We start from the raw sequence: 14,326 nt of genomic DNA, 5'->3' as shown, positions 1-14,326 counted from the left end.
TAAAGTGTACACTGGGTACTCTGGGAGCATAAAGGTTGTGAAGGGAGTGGGTAGAGGGAATCAAAAAAGAGATGAAAGACGTTTCATTGGATGACTCCATGGCAAGTAGGATATTTGCATCCTAAGTACATGAGACAGTTTTTATTTTTATAAATTGAGACTGCAGTCCATCTGATATGCCTCATTAATCTCTTTTCCTATCAGCTTTGGCCTTTGTACTAAAAGAAAAACATACAATTCATATTACCTATTTGTCTGTTTCTCCCATCTTTACTGTCTGCCTGTTGCCTCACCTTATGTATAAATATGATTTGCTCTGGGGTTGACAGAGATATAATTTGGATAGCTAGAAGGGACTATTTAGGAAAAGTGAAGAAATAGTAATTCTGAAAGTCTTGAAAACCTTCCACTAGACAGTCTATCTAGAATTGTCAAAATGAGGTCAGGTAACTAAATGTGCTACTTGAGGTCAATTTAGTACCTAATTAAATAGAACTTGACCACTGAAGAAAACTATGAGACTTTTCATCTTAGGAAGTGAATATTTAAAGATCTTCTAAGAGTTATGAGTCATTTATGCCAATAGATAAAATAATTAGCATTTATCTTCACCTTCCAAATAAATATTCAATAAATAGAAAAATGAAATGGAGTGAAAAACCTTTATCTTAAATGCTCTTGAAGCACGACCTTGGTTAGGCCACCTTTCCTTCTAGAGACCATTTTTTTCCACCTGAAACATTAGGGTGTTGGAATAGCTGATTTCAAAGATCTCTTCCACACCCCAAAACTCTATGGTTATGATTCTGTGCATTTATTTTTGTTAAGTCCCAGACATCAGGTATTCTGTCATAATCAAGGTACAAGGATAAATGGAACAATGATATGATCTTGAATCAATCTTATTTCCTTTCTTTAGTTGGCTTTTCCATGGAAGAATTATTTCTACCTTATAAATTGGAGATGAAGAAGAAAACATACTAATACTACCTTTATCACTTTTAATCAAGAGAATGTATGGGCCTTCCCTGGTGGCGCAGTGGTTGAGGGTCCGCCTGCCGATGCAAGGGACACGGGTTCGTGCCCCGGTCCGGGAGGATCCCACATGCTGCGGAGCGGCTGGGCCCGTGGGCCATGGCCGCTGAGCCTGCGCGTCCGGAGCCTGTGCTCCGCAACGGGAGAGGCCACAGCAGTGAGAGGCCCGTGTACCGCAGAAAAAAAAAAAAAAAATGAAATATGTATTTGGCAACTATTCCTTGCTTTTCATCAAAGCAAATATGCAAATATATAATAACACATGAAAATATTAGGGAAGGTTTTTATCAGGATGCAAAGAAACCTTTCCAGTAGAAACATTTTGGCCTGGAGGATGCTCTTTGATCTAAGAACTTGAAGCTTATGGTGTTTTAAACACCCTATAGTAGGGTTGCATAGCCAATTTATACTAAAGAATCCATTTGCTTAAAATTTTTCTAAAATCATGAAAAACATCTTGAAAATTAATTACCAATATGATATATTTTTGCAATAATCCAACAAAGTAACTATGGCTTCAACTTCAGTGTCTTCTATGTAAGTCCTCTGGCAAAATTGAAAACTACATAATTCAAGTGACAACAATGACTTAAGTAATTAGTCCATAAACAGCATCTAGCTGAGTAAACAGGAAATTTCCTGCCCTTATCTGAGTATTACTTTTCTCATTCATTCCCAGATGCTCAAGCCAAATTGTCAGTCATCCTTGATTTCTTTCCCTCACTTACCATATCAAATTCATTTAAAAATCCTATTGGGTTTGTGTCAAAATGTACTCTGAGTCCATCCACTTATCTATAATTTCTATGTTTTTCATTGCCCATATCTTTAAAACTGCCACCCGTTACTCTAAATAGCATTCCTTATTACCCTTCCTTGATACATTTTTAATAGGATACTGATTTCCATTTTACTTATTTCGTTGATATTTTTTCTCTCTGCCCAGTAGAATCTCAGCTCCACAAAATAGGTGATTTTGTCTATATTGGTCACTGCTATAACTCCATATCCTAGGAAAGTGCCTAGTACTGAGTAGGTACTCATGTACATTTTTTGCGCAAACAACTGAATCTCCACTGCAACCACCTAGACCAAGCTCATGTCATCTCTCACCTGGGTTATTTCAATAGTCACCAATTGATCTTCTGCTGCCTCTCACAAGCTTTCCTCTGCAAACATTGTGTCTCTTCACACAGCAGCCGATGATCTTTTAAAAACCTACATGTCGTACTAAAACACTTCAAAAGCTTACTGCTGCCCTTAGAACAAATCCAAACTCACTGGAACAGCCGAGAGTGCTCTAATATGAGCTTGCCTCTGCTTTCCAGCACCAATGACCTTTAAGCAAGCCAGGCTGGCTCCTAACTTGGGCATTTTGACTTGCCTTTCCCTGCCAAGAATCTTTCTATCGGACCTCTTCTGAGGTTTGCTTCTCTGTGTTCAAGTCAGAACTCAAGTGTCTCCCCCTTGGAGACAGAGCCACTTCATACATTACGCACTTGTCCTGCAGTTTGTATACTTACACAAAGGCCCCCTGCTCTTCTCTCCTCCTCAAGACTCGGACTGGAGCTGCAACTGACCAGGGTAAGAGCTGCCTCTTAATTTTGCACTAAGCAAGCCCTCCTGTTCAGACTTTGCCACCTTGGACAGCACATACCCAGAAAGGAGACTTTTTCTAATTCGCACAAATCTTCATAGGTTAGTGGAGTCCTGCTCAGTACTGACCCCATTCTTCCTTTTCTAACCAATTTAGTGTCATCTCTTTCCCACAGTCATTGTCTGCCTCACCACTCTGTTTTGATGTCCCTACCTTTCTGAGGTCAGAAATTATCTGTCTTGCTTGTTTATCGCCTGTCTCCCTTCATCTTTAATGTAAGCTCCATAACAACAGCGTCCTTCTTTGTCTTCCCTGTGGTCCCTCACTGATGTCATTTGTACAGTTATGCCCAGGAACACTCACAACAACCCAGCTGGAAGAGACATTACGGTTCTTGTTTTACCTTGAAACAACTGAGACCTCAGTTAAGTGATGATTGCCTGTTTACGTATACCCTTCACAAGATTGAGTACAAGGAATGCAAAGTGGGAGGTATAAAGATGCCTATGACTGGAGTAAAAACCTTGATCCATCCACCCCATACAAACTCCTGAACTTCAGATTCCTAATTCCTCATTTCATAGTCAGATTCGCGAGTCTGGGATTATTATATTAGTGGTGTCTTAGTTTTGTTTTAAATAAATAGGGTGGGAAAGGGAGGAGTGGTTGACGCTCTAAATTCCTCCGGTCCCTTCTCTCCATTTTGTAAGTGGTCCAGAAATCCAAGGGAGAGAAAGAGACACTCAGTAAGGAAACTTGAAGATCAACGTGTCCCTATTTTAATAAGGACGCTAGCACAATTACATGTATCAGCCTAAAATATAAACCGTATTTTCATTTTATTTTAGTATTTGTTCAATGCTAAACTTTGAAAATATTATTCTACATGTTACAAAAAATGTCAGTCTAGGAACCTTGTGCCAATAAATAAAAGTAATACTATTGCTTTAACACACTTGACAATAATTTTCTTACTAAATTCAGATCTTCCCATTTTATGTTCAGTCACAGATTCACAAATGATTTAATGATGCTGACAGAATGAATTGGGATAGGAATTTGTAATTATTCATACTTTTTAATTTTTCAAGATGTAAATGAATTTTAACTCAGCAGTCATTTACTAGAGTGACACCTTCTCTGTCACGAGATCTATGGCCATTCATTGTTTGCAGCACAGGAGGCCTTTCAAAGAGTTTGTAGTCTTCTGGGTGAACTCAGTACCTCTAGGAAAATGCAGTGGAGGCCCAAGGTAAAATAACTTTCATGCATTAGCATAAAAAAACTCCTCAACATTTGTTTCAAGATTTAGTTGCTAGACTTTAGTTGCCTAGAAATGGTTTAGAACGAGGAAATCTCCTTTGATAAAAAACTGGGTAAATTAAACTTTAGTGTAGTGAATTGCTTTTTCCTTCACATTACCTGAATTCTGCTCACAGCCTCCTTCTTGACTTGAGATTCTGAGTAATTCCATTCATCTTTTCTAGCAAAGTAAAGAAAACATCTGTAACTTAGAATATTAGAAGGAATGCACACTGTATACTATCCCCAGTGGAATTTGACTAAACAATCATAACAACTTGGGTGACAAAAAACTCAGAACAGTAAAATATTGGCAGCTTACAAACATGCAATTCAGGTATTATGGAAATAAGCCAACCAAAATCAGTCAAGGAACAAAAAGCCATTCACTATGTTTGAATGTCAGAGGGGTTTTCGGGTAATAGCTTGTAAAATGAAGGGCACCTTTAGAGTTCCAATGTAAGTTTCAACAACCTGAATTCTCCCTTCAGAGAGTAACAATCTTCAGGAATTCCAAAGAAATATGTTCCTAATAAAATGATAAGCCTCTTTCCTGTAAATGAGTTCTGCTATTTCTGTCATGTTTAATTTTATCTGTTGTTATGTCTTTGTTTTCTTACTTCAAAAGTCTGTTTCAAGTCCTCTTGTATAATTAGATGGAATATAAATTGTAAATACATTGTAGGAAAAAGAATATTCTGAGTATTTACTATGTGTTAGATGCTTCATCACTTAATCCTCACAACAGCCCTGAAAACTCTCCTTATTTTATAAAGGCCCATAAGGCTTGGGTACTTCATGAAATTTTCAAATTCACACAGATTGTAAGTGTTGGAGCTGAAACTCTCATATTTATCTATTTGACTACAACCATGTAGTCTTTATACTAAACAACATTGCTATCATTATAAAATTCTATTATTAATTAACATTATATTCATATAAATTCATAAATTATTATATTCATATAATATTGTATATATTCATTCATATATCAAAATGGTCTCTGATTTCAATAGCATTCTCTGATTTCAATAGCATTCTCTAAAGGAAGGCTTTTCTGTAAGTCAGTACTGGAGAGTCATGTGTCATTCTCAAGTATGACATGCCTGATTTGTTTTGGTGACCCCTAGCAAAACAATAACTTTTCCTGAGCTAGTAATTCCCCTGCCAGGGCTACCTAGCACTGTCACTATGGAGGCAAATGGACATCTGGCTTTTTCTTTTTCTTGTGGTGTTACTTCCCGACTTCATCCACTGCGTCACCATCATGCAGTTAGCCATTTTAGGGAGTGTAATATCGCTGATTACAGCGAGAGAATTTCTCTACGACTGATTACAGTCGTAGAGAATTTCTGATATAAACTGGATATTTTACTTTATGCTGCAGAAGCACCAGTTTGATCGTTTTAATAGTTCTATGTATTTTGGCATCCAGGCCTTTTTTTCACCAGATACTCTCTGTCCGGAATCACTCTCTCTATTCCTCCATTCTTTACCTGGGAATCTCCTTTTAGGCCTTTAAATGCGAGAATCTTTCTGTGACATCCCCTCTGTGTATATTATTTCCCATCTTCACACTGTATTATAATGATCTGTCTGTAAGTCTATTTTAGCCATTATATTGGGAACTTCTTATAGGCAGAGTTGGGGTTTAATGGTTCTTCAGTGCTGGGATATAATAAGTGCTCACTAAATTTAAAAAAAATATAAAATAATGACCTCATAGTTCCTCCAGGAAAATATAAGAATATTTTGTAGTCTAAATTATGAATTATTCCCTGGGGAAAGAATTGAATACATTTAAAAATAAATTCCTATATTGCTTATGAAGACTATGATTATACATCACTACTGTTCAAGAAAGTATTTGACAAGAGAGAAAGCAGTTTAGTTTGAACAGGCAGGATTCCATGAAGATACTTTTGAAAGCCTTAGTATTCAGAAACGATTTATATATATTCATGGTCACTTGTATTTTAAGCTTTAGTTATTTAATTGACTCCTTCCTCAATCTTTTGATGGATTCTCCCTAGGTTTTGCAAACTACAAAATACCATCCTATTTTAGAAACAGTTTTTCAAGAACAGCTCTCAAGAAAGATTTGGGAGTGAATTTCCCCAAGTATACATCCATTTGACTTACAAAGACGGTGGAAACTCAGGGTGGAAGCTCCATGCCTCTGTCTCTCTCCAGCTGCAGAACCCCTTATATGTGATGACCCCTTACATGTGATGACCCTTTGCCTGCCTTAGGAAGTCTGAGAGGAGCTTTCGGCACCTCAAATCCACTTCTTAGGAGCTGAGCACCTGAATCCCTGTTCACTTCAGTTTAAAACTGCAAAATGAAAATTATACCTACATCCTAAGCATCTTGTAAAAATTAAATGACAATACATCAAAACTGTTTGGGATCGTTCTAGGCACATAGTAAGCAGTATATAAATGTTATCCAGGGAAAAACAATGTGGCTCAAACTCCTTTTTTAGTTTGCCCATCCTTACCTTTGCTTACTGAAAAAGGAAATTCCATGTTGCATTATGTTTCCATCAAATCTTTGCTTTCATGAGGAAAATAATTAATACTAATATGGATGGATACTTTTCTAGGTATATGGCCTGCATGTCATGGAACAATATGCTTTGCTTTTGTGCATACTTGAACATGCTCAAGAATCAACCTGGATGGGTCTAACAGCTAGAAGAAAGTCCTATGATGAGTGGAGACTAACCTCTTCTACTCAGCTTGACGGCCTGGGATTCCTCCCTTCTCGCCACCACAGACGGTGGTGTGTGTGTAACTCAGGTTGCTAATGCACAATTCACCAAAGCAAACTAATTTTGACAAATTATAAAAAAGGAAGACTTCCAGTAAGTAGGCAGGTCTGCTGACATTTGATAATATCTAGTTGTCAGTGAGATTTTAGAAGGTGCATATGCCCGCGTTGATTCTTGGACTTAAAAGAAACACACAGCAGGAGTTTATGGAATGAAAATGAATGATAAAACATTTTGTAAGCATTTCATATGAGATCATATGTTAGTTAATGTTTACAGTTCATGGCTGGGATGTTTTTGGTTAATTAAAGAAATCACTTGGGATAAGGAAGTACTCAGAAACGATTGTGGGTTTTTATGGTGCATAATAAGCCCAGAGACTTGAGGCAGGCTTTCAAGTTTCTATAAAACTGAATATATTTTCCCTTTGGCCCATTATTTACTTAACTGCAGGTCATTTATTTCGGCAGGAGAAAACGTACCTGTTCAATATCAAAAGGCCTATGAATTTTAACCTTCTTTCATTCCTTTATTATATCCTTTGAGAATTTTTAGCTAAATGAAAAAAATGGTGATTTTTCTATATATTAGGATTCCTCTTAGCTTCTGTGATTTTAGTTTCCATAACTTGAAGTGCATATTGAAAATAAATTGCTTTATTTCTGAAATAAAGCAAATATTTTCAGAAATGGCTCTGAAGATAACTGAATCTTTGTATGTATCCACTTAAAGATCTCACCTAATAACAATTTTCTTATTGCATAATAATATGAATTATACTTTGGATTATGAATTATGCATGTTGGGGACAGATCTAGAGCTATTTTAGTTGTGCATATTAAATTTATTAACACTTTTTGTTCAATACCTACTCCTGCATTGTGTGCACAGGACAAAGCCCAGCCATACCACCTCCATTACCAACACAGCAAGCTTCTGGACCCACTTTGGCATCACCAGCTCTTGAAGGCAAGTATTTTATTTTATTTTTCGAAAGATCGTCTCTATTGTAGATAAAATAGAATATAGAGAAACAAAGCAAAATAGCAATAGCAGCAACAACAAAATCCATATTTTCTCAAATAGTTTTAGTATGTCTAAGCTACAGTTTACTCTTCCAAAAAATTACAATTTGCTCCTTTTTAGAACACCAAAAATTTCCTCCTAAGATTTTATATTGGTGACCATCACCTTCCAGAAGGATGACCTGCTTCATACCCTGGAAATCAAGCCAGAAAGTATAGGGACAAATGGACAAGGATATGCCTTGCAATTCCTGTACATAGAACTCAAGAAAATATCATATGATCATTATCAGGAATCATACACTCATGTAACCTATTCTCTCCTCTATACCTTATTTATCTTCTCTCCCCTAAACCCACTCCCAAATGAATCTCCAATAACTACGAGAAAACGGCTGAGATTTTCAGTTCATCTCATGTATCCTCCAAACCCCTCCTATAAAGATGACCCAAGCCCTGTTGATAATTTCTTGTTTCTTAGAAAGATGGTGGTAACTCTGTGCCTTGGAAATAATATAGTGATTAACAGCCTGTGTTCTACAATCAAACAGATCTGGGTCCAAATTCTGGTTCTACCCTTTTCTACCTGGATGACCTTAATGTGATACCTAAACTTTCAGGCTCTTTATTAGTGAAATACTGATACTCATAATACTACCACAGAGACGTGCTGTAAATGTAGAATAAAACTATAACAATTGCAATTTTTATTATTATATTTGATATTGATGAACTTAGAATTTCTTAAATGTATTTTATTGGCTTAACACAACTGTCCCCAAAGAATAGTTTGTAGATCACCAGCATTAAAATCAATTGTAAAGCTTGTTTAGAAAATGCATATTCCTGCCACATCTTAGATCTAGTGAATCAGATCTGGCAATTCAGAGAGGAAAATTTATATTTTTAACAAACTCTTTAGTTGAGCCTTGTACACATTAAATGTTAAGAAACTTTGATTTATATTTATGTGTAAAAATTATTACAAATCCAACCGTTTTACACCAAACATCTGAATTTGGTAGCCTGCTTCAAATAGTTTATTTATTTATAAATTAAATCTGAATGCCTTGGTAACAGATGCATTGTCTCATTGACCACAGACCCAACAATTGATTGGCTATACGTTTATATTTTGGGCAATACATTTATTTATATTACAGTCAGCAGCCAGGGAAGGATTTTAGAAGCTGAGCAGGTGAAGTTTTTCTAAGTTTATGTTATAATACCAGCATGTTCTATCTACTTTTCTGGCCAGATCCTGACCAAATTATGCCTGTGGCTGTGCTCTCTTCAACTCACATTTATTTAGAATATTATTATGTTGGCTTTACTTATATGCATTTCACATTTGACATTTCAAAACGCTTTGAAGTAGACATTATTAATGATTAGAAAATCTAAGCTTGCAGTTTTTTTTTGCTAAATTAGTGAACAGCAGGACTGGGATTCTAGCCCTGAATTTCTAGTTCTATACCCAGAGATCCTTCTATCATATTACTGTGCAGACTTTGGAGTTAGAGGATTCTAACTTCATGTCTTCTGAGACATCAGCAACTTTGGTAAAATGAAGACATGACATTTTGTGCTTTAGGTTCCATGCAGTTCTGTGATAAAAATATCGTGTTCTGATGTCAGTCAAGAGTACGCTAGCAATGTTTATCAAAATCTAATGTGCACACAAATAACCTGGGGATCTCTGACAATGCAGATTCTGATTTGGTTGGTCAAGGGTAGGGCCTTAGATTCTTCATTTTTACCCAGTTCCCAAGTATTGCTGCTGCTACTGGTCCAGGAACTCACCTGTATAGTAAATCCCTAGTGATTTAGGAGGAAGGTGGAGAGCAATTGAATAATCCTTAAAAATACTTTCAATTTAGTATTAGTTACCTAAATGACCTATTGTTGGCCAAATGTCCTTCAGAATGACTGGAATGACACACATGGAGAAATTCTGACTGCTAGTTGTCTGGGAAAAAGCAAAAGGTTTCAAGCCACATACCTAACTAAGCATTGTAGAAAGGCTCAAAAGAGAGCAAGAGAAATACCACTGGGAATTGGGGGAAAGGTTACATTATACTTGTAAATTGTAATAACCTATTATATAGTATGTAAAATATTTTGATTTGGTCAGCTACAAATTGAATGAATTAGCAGTTGCAAGTTTCAAATAAAAATCCCATACAATCTGCAAGTTAGTACTGTGTCAATACCAATCTGAAGAAAAGAATTTGTTTGGTTATTAGAGACCATGATTTAATGAAAAGTTCACGTAATGTCTCGCTCCAAGAGTCCAAATCAACAATGCTTCTTGAATATTTAAAGAACAGTCCAGATATAGTCCAAGGTTTGAAACTTTGGTCTCCCATCCGAGTCAGCTAAAGACACATTTATTTGCCCCACACGGGTCTTTTATTTATTGATTTTTGAATGTGATCATCTTAGATAGGGTGAGCTTCCCACTGTCTCCATTGGCTTTCACCCCTCCTTCTCCCATTCACTCACTTGGGTCCAGACTTACTTCGTGTGTGTGACAATTATGTAAAGACAGTTTCTTCTTAACATAATAATTTCTTAAATTCCTGATCAACCTTGGTGTCTTAGTCTGCAAGGGCTGCCATAGTAAAATACTACAGACTGGATGGCTTGAACAACAGAAGTTGATTTTCTTACAATTCTGGAGGCTGGGAGTCTCAGCTCAGGGTGCCAACATGATTAGGTTCTAGTGAGATCATTTCCTGGCTTGTATATGGCCACCTTCTTGCTGCGTCCTCGTATAGCAGAGAGAGCACTCTGGTGTCTCTTCCTCTTCTCAGTAGAACACCAGTTCTATTGGATCGGGACTCCACCCTTATGATCTCATTTAAGTTTAATCATCTTCTAATCCAGTTACATGGGGGTTAGGGCTTCAACATATGAATTTTGGAAGGACACAATTCAGTCCATAGCACTTGGTAACCTCTAAGCTTAGTTAATGTATAAGTAAAGCAACTTAAATATTTACCTCATATAATTTGTTTAGTTTAATAAGCTGTTTAAATATTTCTTTTCCAGTAATCAATGATTTTGCCTTTTTCATTTCTGTGATACCTGATTTTCCAACACCATAAATTCCCATCTTGCATCATCTTCTGTACATGCTTATAATTGATGAGTTAAATATTTAAAAAATTTTAGTATTAGTTACCTATTTTTCTTAACTGAACTCACATATCACTGAGCTTATACTGAAGGTAATAAGCTTCAAAAACTCTAAGTACTCTCATTATTGACTACCGACGTGTATCATTTATCTAGCTAGTAAGTAAATGACTTGGAAAAACTTTATAGTCGGAGAGAGAGAGGGAGAGATCAGAGTTATATTTCTTTTAGCATTTGGACTATAATAGCTTATGTGACTTGAGATAATTAGACAAAAAACTGACAAGTGACCATCTCACTGCCCAAATATTCACAGAACAAGAGATAGCCTATAAATAATAGTGTCACCTTTAAGTTTCATCAGATTTTAATTCTGTTGTTGTTGTGAGACAGACATAAATCAGGGAGCTCCAATTCCCCAATTTGAGGCAGATTTTGATAGATTATTCAAATATTTGACCCTAGTTTACCTCCTGGAAGAGATTCATAAAGCACCCTGTAGCAAATGTTTTGCCTATCAGTCTGTCACTTGGAAAAGAATGTGTCATTTGTTAAGTGGGACCCTTAGGTTCTATTGTTAATATTTAAAGAGCAGTTTTATTTACATTTCATCCTGGAGCCCAACACTACAGTTTAAGTAAATAACCTAACAGTGTTGCAGGATTACAAGGCTTTTGTCAGTAGTATCCACTTTTTATCTGCAGAAAGACACAGTCTGCCCTAGAGAGTGCTGGTACTAAGCAGCTTCCCAAGGAGTCCACGTTATCAGGCAATGCTGAGATCATGGGCTTTGTCAGGGCTTGCAGATGTGCTGCCTGTGCCTTCATTAACATAATTGATTAGGAACTAGGACATATTTAGTATTAATCAAGCTGTTTTTAGTGAGGCTGATTATGCACAGTCCTTGATGCACTATTTTAGTCTGGAACTTCCTTAGGACCAAGTTGCAAGAAAATGGCATTATGTAAAAAGGAACTTACATGTGGCACTAACTTATGCCCTTTGATTTGAGGAATACAGTTATAACAGGTCAAAATGTGGGAACTTAAATGTATTTTGCATTTTAATGTTTTAAAGAAAAGGAGGGCTTATATATAGACTAGATTATTAAGTTTGCTCACAGGAGATTGGAAACAATTTAGGATTTTATCAGCATAAATCTAAAAAAAACATGGACTTTGTTATGGGTGAAAGCATTCTACACATCTCTGAAGCCCTTAAAAGCTTCCTTTGTGCTTTCATAGCACTTAAAACAATAAGTTTCTCACAACACTGGCTTCATTCTGTTAAGTATCTGTGCACTTCTTATCTTGGGTCACTTATCTAATGCCTGGAAGTTGTGTCTGGCCTTCCTAGAATTTCACTCCTCTCCGCATACCAGACACTTTGTACACTGTAATGAAATTCTATTGCTTTGAATCTTTGGGTATAAAGACTAATTGTATATTAAATCAGTTGTTTTCTTTGACTCCTACTACTGTATGTTTTAGAATATGTTTGGCGTTTGGCCAGGGAAATTGGCTACAATAGCATTGAAAAGATCTTGTATAATGACCACCCCAGGCAATCATTTTGGTCATTGTTGTCAATTTGCATTTTATTATGGACATAACTTAACTGGAACTAACTTAAATAGAGAGCCACCTTCAATATAATAGTAATTCTTACGATCTCTCACAACAGTGTTAAATTTTGTGACGAATTAATTCTTCTGTCTATTGTGAGCTCTCACTGGTCTTGAAAGGCTTGCAAGTTCCAAAGGCCACTATAGTTATCCATATATTCCACAAATGAGACAGATCTATGCCCCCTTCATCAAATGGTGCCTTATTATATTCACATCACAGGTGGTTTCAACCCTTAGCGTGAGAGCCCGTTTATCAGCAAATGTTTGTCAGAACTGTATTTCTTAGGAGAGATTAGTTCCTGACTGCTCTCCGAGAGTCCTCAGTGATTAAACAAGACAGCTTCAGGCAACATTTTCCATCCCCTCCCCAATCATCAAAAAAGCTGCTTCATTAAATCTTTGTATAAGTACGATTACTGGATATCATCCTGTTGTCCTGTAATCAACAACGCTGGAAAGCTTTTCTTTCCTCCTAGTCAACACAACCCCCTCCCCCACTACCAAACACCACATTTTATGTTGTTGATTCCTGAAGAATTAAAGACTTCCATCCACATGTAATTACTGGACGTTCAATGTAAAATGGCCACACCTCATCTATTGTGGCAAAGATGTGGAAAGAAGAGGTTATGTGATCTCTTATTAGTTATATATCTTATACTTAATTACTTTTAATATTCCATTACAAACATATAGTTGGCATTAATGGAGCCAAATAAAGTAAGGTGAATGAATACTGTATACCCTATCATCTTCTTGAATAAACATGTAACTGGTACTAACTTAGTATTGCAGTCGTGAATAATATAAATGCCATCACCCAACAGTGGGCAAGAGAACTCTAGAGAGAAGACTAAAATCCCAGCTTCCAACTGCAACTTTGACACTAATCAGTTGTATTATCTTTGACAAATCGATTCACTTTTTAGGGCCTCCACTTCTTCACCTGTCAACTGTGGGGACTGAATTTAAATGGTCTTTTCTGCTTTCACACCCAGATATTTCAAGCTTATTTTTTTCAGGTTGGTGCATTAGTAGTAAGCTACATTAAGAGCAGAGTGAAGACTCCATGGCTTGGCACAGTGTTTAAATAGCTACCACAGATGTGTGAGGAAGGTATGGCCATGGCTTAGATAGAGATGTCCCACTTGGGCCAACCAGGCATGTCCCTATGAAATGGATAATACTATGAAGCATTATTTTCTGGAGTTCAGAAGTGCGTGGTACAGATAATAAGGGCTATAAAAGTTAGGAGGAAGATGATATACGTGTGAAGCAAGGCTATGAGGTGAAATCACAAGATTTGCATTGGGCCATAAAGAGTAAGTTGGTAGGATTTGTGCAGAGGAGAAAGGAGCAATATAGGAGACTTACTACAAGATGATTTCTTACCGTAGGGTGCATTTGAGGACAGTGTTCTACAGGAGCTAGTAACGTTTTATTTACAGTTCTATTAAACTGAGAACTTTATTGTCTTAGCTCTTCATTGAGACATATCCTGAGAAGCAAAAAGCATAAAATAATAAAACTGAATTTTGGCCCAGGTTCTTATTCCATTAACTCTATGACACAGTTAATCTTGAACTTTAGGGCAATGCAATATTTTTCTTTGTTTTGAGGTGAAATAAACTCATATCCTTGGGCAATTTTTAATGGGATTGACCTTTAGTTATAAATTTTGATAATATAGATAAACCATACTACTTTTAGTACCTATTTTACTTAGAAAGTTGCTATGAGGAGTGAATGAAACAAGGTATATAGCAACTTAGCACAATTAGGTACTCAGCCATTAGCTACTATTATTATCATTATCATTTTTT

At 36.5% G+C, this 14,326-nt stretch overlaps 1 protein-coding gene across 2 annotated transcripts in view; it reads left to right on the top strand.

Annotated features, from left to right (window-relative positions):
- TRDN (triadin) overlaps positions 1-14,326 on the top strand; it is a 495,585-nt gene that overhangs the window by 279,478 nt on the left and 201,781 nt on the right. For both annotated transcript variants that reach the window (XM_060283977.1, XM_060283978.1), the window contains one exon: positions 7,602-7,679. In XM_060283977.1, coding sequence (XP_060139960.1) covers positions 7,602-7,679 — 78 coding nt within the window. The remainder of the gene's footprint in view (positions 1-7,601; positions 7,680-14,326) is intronic.

Source organism: Globicephala melas, chromosome 14, assembly GCF_963455315.2.
Source record: "Globicephala melas chromosome 14, mGloMel1.2, whole genome shotgun sequence".
NCBI lineage: Eukaryota > Metazoa > Chordata > Mammalia > Artiodactyla > Delphinidae > Globicephala > Globicephala melas.
The sequence above is the reverse complement of the archived record's forward strand: the minus strand, read 5'-3'. Positions and strand labels throughout refer to the sequence as shown.